This window comes from Stegodyphus dumicola, chromosome 5 (genome assembly GCF_044657685.1).
Source record: "Stegodyphus dumicola isolate Sdum_Otavi_A_Nest chromosome 5, ASM4465768v1".
Taxonomy (NCBI): Eukaryota; Metazoa; Arthropoda; class Arachnida; order Araneae; family Eresidae; genus Stegodyphus; species Stegodyphus dumicola.
The window spans coordinates 230005186-230024221 of NC_140772.1; the positions used below are offsets into that span (position 1 = coordinate 230005186).

Sequence of the window (19036 nt, forward strand, 5' to 3'; positions counted from 1 at the left end):
GATATTAGAATGCTAGTTGAAAACTGATTTGCAGATAGCTATATCTGCTTTACAGTAGCTATTCATTTTGTTTATTGTTGAGCAAAGAAATGTATGTTAATCAGATTCTGTGAAAAAGAACAGGAATTATCCTCGCACATGACTATCAATTGGTGTAATTATCACCTATAAGTGTGCATGCATTCCATGAAAAAGGAAGAATGTTACAAAAAATAATAAAGTGACAGTAAATTCATCATCAAAATAGATGAGAGCCTAATTATGAGACATAAAAAGAACAAGCTTTTTAACTGCTCTCACACGAATAGACTTATGTAGAAATTTGCCGTGTAACAAAGGAAACTTTTCTGGTGACCATTTCAGGCAAAAAGCACAATGATGTTGATGGTAAATATGCAAAAACACACCAAAGAAGAAAGTACCATTTTTTCTGATGTGAGATGAGACACAGCATTCATGAACTGAAAGAAGTCAGATATGAGCATTGAGAAGTGAACCACAACTGTAATTTGGTAGACTTGGAAAATGGCATCCATATGCAACATGTTGAATAACTTTGGGGTTCATTCAAATGTAGAAACAAGAAACAGAAAGGAACTGCAAGATGCTGCCTTTAGATTTATATTGCTGAATTTTTTTGACAGAAGATTCAGCAGGTAAAAAGAAAAGATTGTTTAAAAAAATTCTGAAAGCAATAGCTGAAGATTATCTGCTGGCTGTAAAACTGGAAATGTCATCTATTTATACGTTTTTGTGTTTCCATATAACATTTTATTTTTTACAGTGTGCATTTTTTTTAAATCATCTATGAAAATATTACCTGCGAGAAATAGAGACAACCAAACGTGCTTCTTGCCAAAGTCGCGAGTGACTACGAAAATATCTTATTGTAATTAATTTGTTTTGAATTATTTTCTTTAGATGGTGAAACTTCTGAACCAAAGAAAAAGCAGAAAATTCTTTATCAGGTACCAGACGAAGTGCAAGAATTAATTCAAGAAGATAGTGCAAATGAAAAGATATGGCAAGAATGTTTAGAGAATGTAACTGAAGGGTCACAGGTAAAATATATTAGCTTAGTATGTAATTATTTTTTCAAACTGAAATTAATGTATTTTGACAGACTTATTTTTCTATGGTATACAGTTAATGTCATTCATATGTTTTCTAAAATAACATGAAAAAAGATTGTGTACATTTATATACAGTCAAAAATCTTTAATCTGGACCTCAAAACTACAAACTTTCTGCGCATGCGTAAACACGTAATGCGTTTACGCATGTGCATAATGCGCGTTTAATGTATAACGGACAGTATAAGCTAAGCTAAAATTATCTATTTCAGTTAATGTTGCAGATTGTGTTGTTCCTTAATCTTCTAATTGGATATGGCTTATTATTGTTTTGCAGACTGTTAGAGCAATTTTATAAAAGTAAGCTTGAACTTTCGATTATGCCAAAAAGAATTTCCAATTCTGGGGCTGCCAAAGGATCTACAAAGCGAAAGCATGTTTCGATGTCCATCAAACAAAAAGTGGAATTGCTGCAAAAAATGGATAAGGCATATCCTTTGTTTCTCTAACCATTCCGAAATCTGTTTATCAATTTCACGCTGCTCTGCGGACGGGGGGGGGGGGCAATGAACTGGAAGTTGATCTGTCAGCACTATCCTTATCTTCAGGGCAGATGTTTTTATTTTATTCGGCTTATAATTCCTTACTAAATGTAGTATTTCATCTCTTTGTACTCCGCCTTTGATAGGATTTAAATCAAATTCCTCGTCATTATAAATATCACGAATACACATCAAATAGTTTTCTGGTTGCAATTTTCTAATTTCGACTATGCGTAATGTATGCTTTACGCATGCGCACGTTGAAAGAAATGTTTAATAAAGTAAACAAATAAATATTAAGCTTTTTTTTTTTTTTTGTAAATTTTGATACCCTTTAGAACATAATTGCTCTTTATTTCATAAATTACAGTTTCATATTTTTAATTTTATAATTTCTGCATGCCATCTTACCAGATTTAAACTGATGATCTCTAATCTGGAAAAAACGATAATCCTGAATCGCCGAAGTCCCAACGAGTCCGGATTAAAGACTTTTAACTGTATATGTAATGGTAAAAAACCCAAAGTCTGGTAAAACCTAACTTTTACCATAGTGGCTTGTTAAAAGTCTGAAGTATGCTTTAATATGATTCCATTTCAGCCTTTTGCCAAGCCTTTGTGATAAAACCTAGGAGTTACCAATGCCTTCCAGCAAAAGCCCGAAACGAGGGTTTACTTACGATAGGATTTTCCATTCACAGATATATTTTATACAGTGTGTCCCAAAACTGTCTTACAGTTGTTTTTCAAAGAGTTACAAGAAATAAAAATTTAAAAAAATGAAATATTTATGCCATTTCACAAATAGGATCCCATGTGAAAAAGCTAAACTAATTCACAACTCTCTCGATAACTACTGAAGAGATTTTAATAATAATTTTGGCAATAGTTAAAAAAATTAAATTGATGGCTGAGAGAAAAAAATAAAAATTTTAATTAAAAAAAATTAAGAAAAATGTAATATGTTTTTTCTTTAATACTTCTTACAACATGTTACAACAAGCTTGACTGTTATGGCATTTTGAATGACAAAATAGATCAACTGATTTGCATAAGCACATCTTTGTAGTACACTTCTTTGAAATGGAATCATATTATAGACTTTTACTAAGTTACTTTGGTAAAAGCTAGGTTTTACCAGACTTTGGGCTTTTACAGTAACATATATATGTAGTACTACTCTCTTGTAGATAATAGAAACATGTATAAAGCTTCTTTATAGGACAACACGTTTAATTACATTAAAGTGCATACACATTTTCACTAATACAATAAACTCAGTTTGCCTCTTTAATTTGAAATAATATGGTTTACGTCTTTTAATCCATTATGGTCTGTTATTCAACATGTCTCAATTCCAACTGCCAACTGAACATGTCAGAGAGAATTTTCATGATGCACATCTGGCATTCAACACTGACACCACATTCTCTCAGCCTTCCTAGATTCATCTGGTTCTCAAGGCAACACTGAAACAACAACAACAACAACAACAAACAAAAAACAAAAAAAAAAAAAAAAAACTGAAATGTTTCAGATTTTAAATTACGTCCAAAGGGGCGTTTTTTAACATTTTGTGTGTTACCTTTCTTTATTAAATATCATGTTCCTCGCACTTAAACCATAAGATCCAGTGCAACAGCAATATCGCAAAATAGTTTTAAAACGAGCATATCTTTAGAATTTCCGATACTGGAGATAAAAATGTTTTTTCTGCACAACGTTGCCATTGCTCGCTTTGAAATCCTTGAGTTGTTAATCAAAAATTCGTCAAAGTTTTAAAAAATAGGAAATCGATCATAAAACAAATTTCAAATTTGGTCTTCCACATGCTCATATTCGTTGGAGGATTACGTTATTCAAAATTTGATGACTCTATGTACCGTTATTTTATGACAATGTGAGAAATATACATACATTTATGCAGATTTTCATTATTTAATTTCTTCAAATATAATGCAGGACTCTAACATTTTATGGCAACAGTTTGAAAAGTGAACCGACATTTATCCGTCCGACGCAAAATGCCAAAATGAAACTAATAGTCCTTCGGGATTCAAATCCCTTTGGACTTAAAAAAAAAAAAAAAAAAAAAAAAAAAAAAAAAAATCAAAACAGAGAAGATAATAAAAATAAAGGCTAAATGTTTTTAGAGTCTTTGATCATATTTCAGCTTCAAAAATGAGCGAAATCATTTTCAAGCTTCATTTGCCATAGAAAAAGTAGTTAACATCTTTAACCACATTTTCTTTGACTTTAGGCATTTTGTCATTCTTCTAAAGGCATTTTTCCTTTCGTCAGTGAACTTCTTTCCTTTTGTAATTAAGCTTCTTTCATTTCATCGTTGCTAAAAAAATACAATTTACGTTTCTTTTTCTTCTTCAATCTTCCTTTCTCTATAGTGGCTTTAGCACGTATTTTATCATTTTAGAAACTCAATGAACGTCGTCATATAGTTGGGACTGTCGTTACTTCCTTCTTTGACTGTGTCCTATGTGTTTCCTTTTAAATTTAGTTATTCTGTATGATCCAAGATACTTTGGTTTTAGTTTCAAATGCGGCCCAAACTGCATTCTTTTTATAGCTTCCAAATCTTCGACTTTGTGAGAACTTTGTTCTCTATGTAATTATATGTTTTCTACTTGAATTTTAAGTATCAGTTGCTTCGCATGTTTTCTAAGTTTATCTCTTTTAGCTTCAAAATTTGCTTGAAATTCAGCTTTGATCATTTCAGTCAACTTATCAGTATCTTCAACATTCATCTTTGTACCAAAGAGCAATTCAAAGAGTGTGATATCTATACTTTGTTTGTATGTCGATTTAATAGCCTGCTGCAGTTCACTTGTATGTTTGTACCACTGAGCCGTATTTTCTAAAGATGACATTGAAAGAACTGATATGATAGTGTGGTGGATGCGTTTGACTTGACCGTTAGCTGAGAGGCCAGCAGTAATCAAATTGTGCTTAATGTTCTCTTTAGAACAGTAATTGGCCAATTCACTGGAGGTGTATTCTGTACCTCTGTTCGAGATTATTTGGGAAGGACTGCCAAATGCAGCCTTTTGTATCTCCAACTTCAAGCATATATTGTGGACTTTGTAGGACAAATCCATAAAAATTTAGTAAATGTTTCAATAATTACTAAGATGTGCTTATAATTTTTATGTGTACGTTCCAAAGGTCAGTGGTGAGATAAATGATATGTTTTTAATGGCCCATCTTCTTTGTGCAATGGATGTAGGACACCTTCTTTCTCTCCTTTCTTATAATTCGCTAGAATACAATGAATGCAATTTGGCTATGATATTTTCTATTTTTGTGTCTGAGTTTAGGGATAAAACAATACTCTTTGATGCTTTTCTCAGTGTATTTTAACTCCTGAATGAGCTTTCTTATGGGCACTTCTTATGATTTCTGTTTGTCATACTTTTAGGAACAACCACTATCTCTTTACTATCAACAAATTTAAACAAAATTTCCAGCACAATAATCTTTATAATTAGAAATTTTAAGTAATACTTTAATTATTTTTATTTCATTATACTTATTCCGTGTTGATTTCAACTTTGGTAAGATATTATCAACTGAAACACAAAAAAATATTAATGGAAAATCTACTTAGGGCATCAACATGAGCCATCCTCGTGTCATAGTGATACTCAATCACATAATTAAATTCCTGTGGTAATAAAGCCCAACAAGCAGTATGAGTTGATAAGTCATGTTTGACATAATCTTTTCAATGTAGCTTCAAGTTCTTAACTAGAATATTTCTTTAAGCATCTGTAGTTTTCTTACGTAAATAGGTAGAGTGAATAGGTACTTTTCCATTTCGCCGGCGCAAATCTCGCCAAGCAGACTTTATTGGCGACAACATACAATGTACACAAATAAAAAATGTTAACGAATGTTAGTTCTAAGAATTTTTTATTTTGAAGGCAGAAGCATTTTAAAATTTTGTAAAAAAGCCAGTAAATAAAGACAATAAATTTGTAAAAAGACATTAATTTAAGAATTTACTATGCTTTCATTATTCAACATCCTGATTCACTGGTTCAAATCACTTGACCCCAAGTGATCTCATTTCACGTAAACTACGTTACAAAAATCTAATTCTCTCACTAATTATCTACATTAATTTCAAGTTAAATCATAATTTTGATTATAAATTTAAATGCAAAAATTCAGTTCGTACGAATAGCTTACTCAGAAATTATGTAAAACTGCAGTGCTTTACTTCGCTAGTGCATTCTCATTAGAATGGATGAAATTAACCCTTGACTTTGCCTTTTTTGCCTTTGGGTGAGTGGTGTGATTGCATCCTAATTGACTTAATTACCGCAAATGGCCTTAGGGCATAAAATTGAACTATCTGGCAAAAATTCTATGTAATTGTATGCCAGTATTGAAAGAAACAATTAATCTGATAAGAAATGGCTGCGACTTATTTTGAAAGTGGGGCATAAAAGATTACCAGCGAGAATATTCTGTTTGGCATCAGCTGTACCATTACTGGTGACATCATCGCCTGCGCTGGCAAAATGGAAAAGTACCAGTGGAAACTGTTATCTTTTGGAAACGTCTGTATTAAAATTTCTCCATATCCCTCTAAGCTAGCATTAATATGCAATTCAGACTCATAACTGGAATTAGATTCCTAAGAAAGGCTTTTCAGTTAATAATGACTTCAACCAATTGAAAGAAATTTCCTCCTTGTCAAATTTAAACCTTTGGTCTTTTTTCAAGAGTTTAGCATTAATGGATTATTTTGGCATAAACTTCCTGAAATATTCGGTGAGTCCAAAAAAACTTATATTAGCAGAATTTATTTCAAAAGAGAATTCTTCAAATAAGGCTTTCCTCAGTTTGGGCCATAAATGAAGTTCTGGTTCTGTTTCAACAAATAATGCAGCATTACTGCCAAGTGATCCTTTGGTGAAGATAATTTTTTGTAAATCCGACAAACTAAATAATTGAGAAGTATTCTGAAAATGTTCAACCCGACGAACAATATTCGCATGCGATTCTGCATTAGTAACTGTGCTTTCAACGTCAAATTTGAAATAGTGTTTTCAATGTCAGAATATTTAATGTTAACATTCTGAATTGACTATATTTTTACAAACATAATCACATTATATAGAAGAATCGAGGTAATTTTTCTTCTAAAAAATATCACGCTGCATTAAAAAAGTATTTTCACTTTCTACTTTTGTTTTTGTTTCATCATGGCTAGATGTATCAGTGCCATTTACATTTTGAGCTAGTGTTTAAATATCACATAATAAAGATAAAATATTTTTTGCTAGCTCTGATTTATTGCCTTTGAATGAAATGTTTAGGATATAAGAAAATCTGACTAGCTCATTAAATGTCTTCTATAGGCCTTAATTTCTTTTGAAATGATGATACATGATTTACATGATATTTAGGCATTCTATAGAATGACAAATGCTCTTTAGGCAAAGTATGAAAAAAATGGCCTATGATAGGTCATTATTTAACAGACATTTATTCCTCAAAAATACAAATATTATTTTGAAAAAATAATGAAAGGGTGCCGTTAAAAAACTAAAAAACCGTTATTCAAAATATGTTAGAAAGAAAACAGTCAGATGATCTTGATGCAACATAATAAATTTGTTGTACTTTCTACCTGGCTGAGACTGGGAATCAGTAAGATTAACCTGACAACAAAAATTAAATTCAGAAACAATCATAAGTTTCACAATAATGCCCTTTTTAATACCTTTTTGTTTTTTCTGTCAGGGTTCACAAAGGTGGTTGTACAGTTCAATATTTATTACGTGTAACGTTTTTGTATTTGGTTGAAAGTTCTTTCAACATTCTGCCACATCATCCGTGTCCAGTATTCAAATGAGTTTATATGAAGTGTGTGAAATAACTCAGCATCTGTGACATAATACTGTATAGTACTGACGCTTTCTTTAACAGCATACATTTTGTTTCCTACAAACATCACATCCTAGCAATTCAGCCGCCAGTAGTCTCGTGGTTCCTTCTTAAAAGTCATTTTGTCCTTTTTACATCATTTATTAACTATTAGTTATTAGTTTGGTTCTTTGAAATGAATTGGAAATGTATTTCATACTTGTCATTTGGAGTTCGATAGAATGCCTAGGAAATGTGTGACATATGAATCATTTCATACGTTGTCGGCCTCTCTCACATGAACACAATTCTGTATTTTTTCTGATACAAATGGGCTTTCAAAACTCTTGCACAGATTATCAGTTTCCTAAAATTTCTTGTTGCAATCATAGATTGTCTTGTGAATGGCTTTTAAAATACCATGCTCTAAATTAACTTTGTACAACAGTAACAGATTTTTTGTCTTTTGCATATTCAAACATATAAAAAGTTTTCTCTATCTAAGCCCATATTTTTCAGCTGATTGTCAATAGCTCTCGCATGATCTGATGCTATCAATCGCATCATGGGGAAAAGGCTTCCTGTATGAAAAAGTATTGAATTCTTCTTAATAAAAACAAACACTTTGTGATTTATAAGCATTTGATCTTTCTTTTAGGCTAATACTTGTATGTGTGATTTTATGGTATATTTTTAATTTTAAAATTCTAAGACTTACCAATTAAATTTTACATACAAGTGAAATCATTGATTTTTTTAAAATGTTGATCATGCACAAGTTTTTATGTTTATCAAGTGCTTTTTGAATTTTTATTTTTATTATTTATTGAATTTTTATTTTTTTCTGCAGAAATTTTTGAAAAGTGTGGAAGATGCTTTCTTGTGTATATGTTGCCAAGAATTAGTTTTTAAACCTGTAACTACTGCATGTTCTCATAATATATGTAAAGTAAGTGCATTATATGTTTGATATTTTTCATTAATATACATTTGTAACTAATCAGTTTTCATTTTTTGGAGGGGGCACTTAATGCTTATTTATGCATTGCAATGTATTTAAGAAGTTTCAGTTCTGATAAAATGGTTCTTCTATAAAAACTGTTTCTTAGTTGGATGCGGTGTTTTTTTTTTTTTTTTTTTTTTTCCTCTGCTGTTTTTTAATTTAACATATGGCACTTCAGTTTAAACAAAAAGCCCTTGAATATAAGGGTTTCGGGGTTAGAAAGCTTCGCCTATTTCATCCTTTTTCTATTAATGGCAAATAAATACATTCTATAAAATCTTTAATATGTATTTTTAATAACTGTTGTTGTTTTTGACTCTATATTTCATGGTAAAATGGTTGCCAGGGTCTCAAAGAGGTTGGACTTCTACTTTCCATTCCATACTAAGGGACGTGGGAGGTCAGATGGTCTCTCGTCCCTCTCCTACCACCAAACCACACAAGAGAACTTTCAACATGCCATATTGTTAGAGTGCCCCCATGCTGCAAAGGTACCATACATTCACAAACATCCATTCCTTCTTCAGTATTCAAAGCCAAGCCCTTCAGTATAGCAGTCAGAGTTAATAACCACTTTTCCATCTGGAAGGCATTTTTAAAAATTGAAAGGGGAAAATGCAACTTGAAAAATTTATTTAAAAAAAAAAAAAAAAAAAAAAAAAAAGCTTATTTTTTCAAAAAGCTTTCAAAATATTTTTTAAATTAAAAAAACATTCAATTAAGAGAGATTTTTATTAATATTGTGATATGTGGTGCTAGAAACATCTTTTATTTATTACAGCAAAGCTGCAAATATTCATAAAAATTATCCATTGGATATATTCTTAGTTAAATGTATTTTAATCTATATTAATCGGCTACATTATAAAAAAAAGTAAAATTTAAAGTAAAAAAAGATTTAAATTATTTAAGGGAAATTATTATTCAGTTTGTTAATCAGTGACAGATATATTTAATTCAAAGTTTTTTAAATACCAATGTACTGAGAAACAAGCATGAGGGTGAGCGAAAGATACATGAAAATCATGTTCAGCATGATCTTGCCACCACTTGATTTCATATGTTAGTTATTTTTGCCATTACATGATTTTTATATGTTAACTGAAAATAATATTACCTTTTCTGGTTTTAAAAAAAAAAAAAAAAAAAAAAATCTGAGGATGTATTTTAAAGTGTTTTGTACAAAAAGAAAAAAGGTGACAGTTCTATATCTCCCGTTCTACTGGGCCAATTGACGAAATTCAACTTCATTTTTCATGTCTCGAAAGTACGACTTAGGATATGTATTAGATTTATATATATCATTGTTCTAATGTAGGTATTTTGATACAAAATCAGACTTTTTCTGAAATAGCATGTCAATTTTTTTCCATATTTTGATTCTACGATTCATATTATACCAAACTGCCCAGTTTTGTAAAAATCGCAAGAGTAATTTTTGAAAAATTAGCTCTCAAAATTTTAGCTCCTATATGTTAATTGAATTTGATGTATATTGATTAATTCCTCTTTTTTTTTTTTTTTTACTAAACTTACTTGATTCCTTCTTACAGAATTTGAAATTTAAGTTAATTCCAAATAAAATTCATTCATTTTTTATATTTTATTTTTAAATGATTTTTATAAATTTTTCGAAAAACATTTTGTATTATAACCTACAAACTTTTTAACATCATGTTAAATTAGATGTATTTCCAAGCATACCTGCAAAAAATTAGAGTTTTTTAATCCAAAATTTCCTAAGATATAGATGAATTTACATATTGGCGCATTTTAAAATTTGCCATACTTATTATAAGTGATAATAATGCCGAATGTGGTTTACGCACTATGTTAAAATTATTTTAAATAATGAATGTTGGCCTTTTTTTCTGCTCGTTTACAATGAAAAAAAGAAGAGGAAAATAGGTTGCTATAAATTAAGAAGTTCACCAAGTGAATTATTCTTGGTGCAAACTGAAAAAAATGTAGCAAGATAAAAGTTTGAATTTCTCCATAAATTTCACACCAAATTTTACAAAATTTAATATTTAGGCATAATTTGAGTCGTAGAATCGAAATATGGAAAAAAACTGGCATGTCACTTCAGAAAATTTCAATTTTGTGTCAAAATGCCATTGAAATATCAGATTATTGTTGATCAGTTTTTTAAAGCGTGAATGGTTTGGGCATTTGTTTTGTCAACTAAGGATTGCATACACAAAAGAAAGAGTGCAGTTTTTGTAGGGGTGATAAATTACCCACAGCATCAGTTATGTCCATGGAAGACCTTAATTTCAGGCAAAATTTGCAAAAGGTCCTCAATTTTCCTTATTTGTCATTTCTCTCTAGTCTGGGTCACTATCGTTCTCAGTATAAATTAGCATATTTTATGAATATGGAAGTCTATCCATATAGAGCCATCACAGATTGCCACTGCGAATGACAAAGAGCAATCAGAAATCTTGAAATGAAGATTTCAGGGTGCTTGATTGATTGTTTACTGTGCTGTATCAAATCAGGTATTTTTAATAAAAATCTTGTTTGTCTGGATCAACAGAGAATGAAATTTGACCTTATAGCTGTGTTTTGATTTACTATGACGAATCTGTGATGGTCGATGCATGAACTTAAGAAGGTGCTTCTTTTATTCATTCTTATCAGTGAATCAAAAATTCTTCACTGTTTGTCTAAAGTTTGTAAAAGCAAGGGATATCCTGAAAGCATTTGCTAGTATTAGACAATCTACAAGAAGAGACATAAATTTACACAAAGAATTCAACAAGTGGTAATAGGAATTATGGAGCCTTTTAGAGCATTTCTTTGGAGAAGAAATGACTTATCAAGTAAAGAAATGGCTTGGCAAGTAAAGAAGGATTGACATTGTTTGGCTCTTGAGGTAAATATTCCTTGGACTGTAGTCAGTATATCATTGAATATTTTAACAAGACCTTTATGGATCTATGATTTATGTCTAAAAGGCAAAGAAAAGTCCAGAACAAGTGAAAAATGTATTAAGCACAGGTATTAGCACAGAATATGAGTTTTGCAACCAGGTTGTGAGGAAATTATCTTGCTGTTTCAAGAATTTTTAGGTAAAGCAGTGAACATAAAACTATAAACGTTTTCTACTTTCCATTTAAAAAAAAATCTATCTTGGAAATTTTTCTTTCTTTAATTTTGGGATTTTTACTATTCAGAAACATGGAAAAATTGCTAAAATCATTCTTATCTTGTTATATGGATAGGCAGTTGTTGAAAGGAACTTCTCTGTTAATAAAGAAATTGAAAGTTTAAAAGATTTATCTTATATTTCTCAACACATCATATGTTATTTCATAATTTCTGTAGGTATTCTCTATTGAATTTTTTTTTTTTTTTTTTTTTTTAAAGTGAGATGAACATCCCTCCCAGCATTTTGAGAAGAGGAAGAAATTTTTTAACCAAGGGAAAAAAAACATCAAAATATTTTATATAAAAAAATTGGTGTATCCGTCAATAAAATCAGTTTCAAAACAGTTTTTATATTCTTAAATAAAAGAAGGGGGAAATAAATAAATGGTGTTTACAAATTCCACACAATAAAGTTTTTAAAGTTTTCCTTAATTAACCATGCCTATTCTACCAGTACATTCCGTTCATGTGCAACTAGATTGACAGTGTTATTAACAGTAATCAAATAATAATAATAATAATAATAAAATAAAAATAAAAATAAAAATGCTATGTATGTTTTTCATTTTTTTGGTTTTAGGAAAATCTTCTAGTACTGTTTTTAACAATGTATCCATGTAAACAAGCTTACTTATTGTGCAGAATGAAACAAATCAACAGTGAAGTGCATTGAAATTAGAACTCAATATCTGAAAAGCTGAGGACAAATAAATTTTTCACACATATCCAAATAATCTCAAGATTAATTTTAAAAGAACAGTAGAATATGTATATAAAAAGAGAGATTTATCTAAAACAAAAAAAATTGCAGAAATTTACTATTTACACTTATTATAAATGAGAGCAACATCATTGTATGCAAAAAAATGCTAAATAGCTGGAATAATAAAACAAATTCACTACATCAGTCAAAATATGTTATAAAATATCTGTGTAAAATATTTGTTTGCATATATATATTAGAAAAAAAGAACTGCCATTAAATTTGCCATGATAAATTTTCTGAAAATAGGAATTTTGTTTGTTTTTTTATCTGAAAATGAGCACGGATTATTATAATTCCATTTTATTAAAATGGAAACAGGAACATTGATTTGTTTATTAAAATAAATGAATTTAGAAAAATAGTAAAAGAAGTTGATATAAAAAATTAGATAAAAATTTATGATTTAAAAAAAATTATGATTTTCTAAAAAAAATTCATGATTTAAGTGTAATTTTTTTTAAAATCTTTTAATGTATAAGTGTTCTATTATCTTATTAAAACCATTGTTGTAATAAATTATAGATGTTTTAATGTGTTACTTTAAACTTTCGATTTTCCTTAGTTTATTATTTTAATTTTGCTTTTTCAATCATTATTTTTAAAATATAAAAGAATTTTTTAATAGTGAGGACCATGCAAATATTCTTTAAAATGTACTGCCATGATATATATATAAAATATACATGTTTAAGAAACTATTCATTATTTAATGTTAACTCCTAAAAATTTCGAGGGAAATGGTTTTATTCTCAAATTCATTTTACTGTTATGTTAAATATTAGGTTGTGTTTAATAATAATGCATCTTACATATTTCTGTTAGATTCTTAGAATGATATTGCAAGAATGAAATTGGTTGCTTAGACAATTACTACAATTTATTTAGTTCTCTTTGCTAATAGGCCCTTAATAAGTGTGAACACTGTATTCAGTAAACCACAAAGTGTGAATTACTTTGAATTTAAGGATTCTGTTTTTCAAGAGATTTCACAAAAATGTCTGACTTTGATTTACTGATAAAGAAAATCTGATTTATTCAGTGATTTCAAAATCACTAAGAAAATAATTGATTTTTCAAATTTCTTAGGTGAAACAAATTCATTGAATTGAAAAAAGTTAAAACTTAATAAAATTCATCTGAAGAAAATTTCTGTTCTGAAAACCTTTAATTATTTATTTTCAAGGTAATTGAATTAAAGCTATTTTATCTGCTTATTTTGTTATTACTAATTTTTTTTAACAAAATGGTACAGTCAAATGAAATTTCAAAGTCTCTTCCCAAATGTTTGATATATAAAATAACAACGCCACCATAAGTATATGTGTGGTATCCTTTGATCAAATATAATACAAAACCTCCTTAAAGATGAATAGGTATTATTTAAAGATTTAGAATATTATATCAAAATTTATTTATATATAAAATACCTATAGTTTCATAAATATGCATTTTATGTTAAACTCTTGACTATCCATATAAAAACTTGTTGCATGTTTCAGTATTCTCTTTCATATTGTATGCATGTTATCAGGAAAATTTACAGAATTTAGTTGTACGTTTGGCATTTTCATACAAAATGTTAGCAATTTATTGGTAAAAGCTGCCCATATAAGCCTGTCTCATCTGCATTAGATGCATGAAGTATATAATTTTGAGGCCCCCCTCCATTAATCTATTTTATAACTTCATTACATGTTGCTTTTGGGGGGGGAAGGTTTTCTTTTCTTCAGTTTTCAAAAAGTATTTCTCATGAATCGACTCATAAATCTATTTTATAACTTCCTTACATGTTGCTTTTGGGGGGGGAGAAAAAAAGGTTCTTCGGTTTTCAAAAAGTATTTCTCGTAAATCATTGCTCGACATTTGAAATACAGATCCTAAACATAATTTAGTAAAAAGTTTTTTTATACTTTTTACTTCTATTTTAATTATAAATAATTTGCTTATGTTAAGCAAGTTTATGTTAAATAATCGCATACATGGATTCTAGTTTTAAAAGAAGTTATTTTTGTTTTGAATCAAATTTTTTATTTGTGTACTTAAAAGCTGTATTTTTATCTTAATAAAAATGTGCCAGATTTACATTTTATTTATTTATTTATTTTGCAGTCTTGTCTCGAACGATCTTTTAAAGCTGAAGTTTTTAACTGTCCGATGTGTCGACAAGAACTTGAAAGAGACTCTGCAATTAAAGTAAATAAAGGTCTACAAAAAATACTTCTCTCTTTGTTTCCTGGTTATGGCGCTGGTCGTTAATTAGGAAAAGCTGCATGGAATGAATTGAAATTTTAAAATATTGATTTTAATGTAATTTTTATTTACAAGGCATTTTTACAGTCTGAATTATTTTTGCATGTGTATAAAGAATATTTTATAACAGTATTATAAGAACAAATAAAAAATATGTATACAAATTTTTAAGCAACATTTATTGTAAATTAGTGAATGCACAAGGTCACACAAGATACTAAATTAGATGAATTGTTCAGGCTGTTCAGACTTCTTGTATTTAGAATATGAGCATTTATATAAGGCAAAAATAAAAAAAGAGCAAATTACCTTTTATTGATGTATGATTTAGAAATTAATTTTTTATACAGCATATTCTTTTGTCTTAAGTATAATAATTGTGCCCCCCAAAAAAATTCCTGTCTAAAAAGCTGTTTCTCTACAAAATCTGATATTTAAAATTTTGAAATGAAACCCAAAAGTATTTACATGGATTTTTAGGCTTATGAAATTCCCAGCTATTAAATTTTTCCATTTAAGAAAGCTTATTTTCGTGATACCAGAAGTTTGAAATTACCTCCTGTAGCATTGTCAGTTAGTATTGCTGTTTTTGTTACATCTTACATGAGTTACTTCATATGCAGTTTGGATTCATAGCAGAATTTAGGTGAGTAAGGAATAAATAACATTATTGGTGGTCCAATTCTCAAAACTAAACTGTGATAATATTTATGCTAGCTGTGAAGAATTTAGAAAAAGATGGAACCTTTTTATTATCCATTACAGTATTTATAAATTTGTATGCTATAATGCAACCTAGAAGCTGATTCTATATATATTGATATTATTTGAAAGTTTTCATTTTTAGATGCCAGTTAAGGATTTTACTAAAGTTGGGGATTTAGCTCCTAAAATAAGGGCACCACTTTGGAAAATTAATGAGTTATACATCTGTGCTCAATTTGCCATCACGAAGGAGCTATTACGGATGTACGAAACTCTGAAATTGTATCTCCAAAATAAATAAATTTAGGACTCTATGGATATCTGACAAACATCTGTTATCTGTTATATGACAAACATCTGCTAGATGCCAAACCTTCAACAACAGCTGATTATTTGCTCAAAATCCGATTAATTAAATCAATATAAAAAGCAAAAGTTGCTGACCCGCCTCCCCCCCCCAAGATCTTTACTGGATTTTTATTTCTTTAAAATATCATGGCAAAACATTTTTTAAAAATCAACAAAACAAATTCTTCCCTCCTCCTAATCCAAAATCATTAATTTTAGTAATAAAATATTTCAAAACTTCTTTGCTGGAGATTATACTGTTTTGTTACTTTTTAAATTGCTAAAGTTATGTTAGTGTAAAAAGATTAACAGCTAAACACTTTTTCTAAAATTATTGTACCTTGGCTGCTTTTGGAAATAATAACCTCTCACTATATATGCTATTGGCACGGAAATATATTTTTTAACTGTTTTTGGTACATAAGGATGAGAAGCTGTATTCATTTCTACTAGAGCAGCGGTACTCAACCTGCAGCCCGCCGAGCTTTGTTTAGTGGCCCGACAAGCTATTCCCCGTATGCAAAATTTCGCAATAAAAATCTCGAATGATTGGCTGATAAAAATGGGCGAGATGTGGACAGGGATAACGACGAAACCAATGCTCTGAATTTAAGCAGCACATTCTGCACAACGCATGTCATTTATTGTGCAGTCCGTCTCAGTAATTGTGTGGCATGAGAAAGTATGCCTGGAATGAATTTAGTCGGGTTGCTGTGGTTGGAAGCATTTTAATACTAGACGTGATAGCCACGAAGACTACAAATTTCTTCTGATGTTTAACAATGAGAACTAATCCAAAGCGACATGGCAACAATTATATCGTTTGCGACACCTGGTGAGCGAGCTCGAGTGTCCCCACTCTTACTACCGTTGCACGTCACTAGACCTCACAACAGGCTGTGCCACAAGCTCACTTTTAAATTCTGCACAGCAATAAATCATAAAGCGAATGCAATGTTGATGCCACTGTTACCTGTTAGTAAACTGTTTAAGTTGCAAATCAAACATCTATGCAATTACAGCAAAAACAATAACACTACCCGTTTCGTTAAATTTTCCACTGTTGACTGTGTTTCCACTTGAAATAGCGCTTCCGAGAAAGTGGCCGTGGATGAAAAAGGTTGAGTATGGCTGTATTAGAGGAATGCTGATTCTATAACTTACTTGAAAAGATAATTATTTAACTAGTAGTCATCTGGTTGCATGTCTTGTGTATGTGTAAGCTACTTCTGTAAATCAATCCCAAAATGATTAATGGATTTTATTAATGTGATCAGCATTTTCATTATATTAAGATTCTGAATTCTATTAATAATGAATTTGCATTTTCTTAGAGAAAATTTTGACTGGGATTACCTTTTCTCATTAACAAGAAAATACTTTTAGCCACTTCATCGTAACTTTGATCCTTATGATGGAGGGAAAAAAATATTTTTAATTTCTACTGGCAGTTAGTTTTCTCTTCTAAGGTGACTACTCACATTCCCAGGTTATTCAAGGCTTTGTAAGACTTAAAGAGATGTTTAAATTTTGATTTTATTATTTGTCATATTTACTGATGATATTTATTTACTTTATCCTAAATATTGATTACTTTCAGAGGTGATTGCAACAAGAATGTTTATTCTTATTACTGAAAAGTGTTCAATCATAGAGAATCCCCCCTACATTCTTATGGCTATGATGTTAAATAATTTACAACACTTATGTGATTGTGTGGAGAAATGATTTAATGCTACTATCAAGGGCATATCCTCTCTTTTCATAAAAGGCATGTTATTAAATGTTATTAAAAACGTCTAGATTAATGAATGGGAATTAGCATTATGTGTATTCTAATAAATAAAATTATGAGATATAAATAAAAATTTAAAACTCACCAGTATTGATTGTAATACTAGACCAAAAGTACATTACCGGTATTTTACATTTTTTTAACATTGTGCTGGAATACTAGTATTAGGAAGAAAAAGTACAAAAACACAATTGCTTCTTTGCTATATTTTTTTACTTTTATACAAAAGTGCAGAAACTATAATAACATAAGCAGTTTTGTTATGTACCGATATAAAATAAAGCAATAAATGTTATAAGCAATTATAAAATTATTTATAAGAGCAGTAAAATAATAATTTATAACATTGGAAACATATATAAAAATATAATATAAAATATACAGTATTACAATACAACAAAGGAGCAAAACATATATTATTAGTTATAATACCTATTAATAGAAAAAATACAACTGATTTATTAACTGCATAATGTAAAATAATAGTTGCATTTCAAAATTTCACATTTAAAAAAAAAAATTAATGCAAGTATTTAACTGTCATTAAGCCTGCAATGTATTTTTGCACACAAATTACTTGTGGTTGAAAATGTTCTTTCTGCATCCATGCTGATTGTTGGTATTGTTAATAATGATTGATATCCTTCCTCTAAATATTTGCCTCAAAGTCCTTTATTTTCTAACAACTCGGTCTTTTGTTGGAGGGTTTTGAATAAACTCTTTTTCTTCATTTCCCCCCCCCCCTTCAATGTTTTTGTGGAAATGTACGTTGAAATTAAGTTTCATGTTATTAGCCTATTTTTTCCTTTTTATTAAAGTCATGCTTTATCTAAATAACTTAAAATATTTTCTAGTTCACTATGGCTTTCCTCTGTGTAAATCTCTAATCACTTTATAATTTCTCAGAAAGTTTCATGTCCTGATTTTTAAGTAATTGCAACAAAATGTATTCACTGTTAAGAAGTTATTCATAATGCCTCCACAGCCACCTTCATTGGAAGCAGAGCTGATACAGTTTAGGTATTAAATCGAATTCAGTATCAGAAAAATTAATTTGTTAATTTCATTAAATTGAAGCTTTCTGAATTGGATTTTTTAATTTAAAAACTCTTTCCATCATTAAGAGCGAACTGTTCAAAGTGTGTTTTGGAATATAACTTCAGCATTAAGTTCTTTTTTCATTTCAGTAAGTATATATTTTTCTAAAACAAAATTTTTAGTAGAGGAACATTTAAATATCTGAACAACTTTTTTAAGTTTCTTAATTATAGTGTCAGAACTTGTTTTTCTCTTGATTTGCTTTGCAAACATGAATGGTCCTGAATAGGAACAGGGAGCTTACTCAAGCTATGTTCAAGAAGGTGTGAAGTAGACAACACAAGCAGGAAGGGTATACGAAACCCTTTATTTTCAATACTTTACAGGTATTTCCGAACTTCGGAATACAGAGACCAACCACTTGTGGTCTGAATGGAAGAATATAAAAACTACTAACTAAAAGCTAACTTT

General features: G+C 29.6%; 1 protein-coding gene across 3 annotated transcripts in view; it reads left to right on the forward strand.

Moving 5' to 3' along the window:
* Nucleotides 1–17611, forward strand: part of LOC118182710 (E3 ubiquitin-protein ligase UHRF1-like) — an 81346-nt gene extending 63735 nt beyond the window's left edge. For all 3 annotated transcript variants that reach the window (XM_085817759.1, XM_035352096.2, XM_085817760.1), the window contains 3 exons: nt 922–1061; nt 8358–8456; nt 14539–17611. In XM_085817759.1, the coding sequence (XP_085673885.1) occupies nt 922–1061; nt 8358–8456; nt 14539–14685 (386 nt within the window). In that variant the 3' untranslated portion in view covers nt 14686–17611. The remainder of the gene's footprint in view (nt 1–921; nt 1062–8357; nt 8457–14538) is intronic.
* The last annotated feature ends 1425 nt before the right edge of the window (nt 17612–19036 follow it).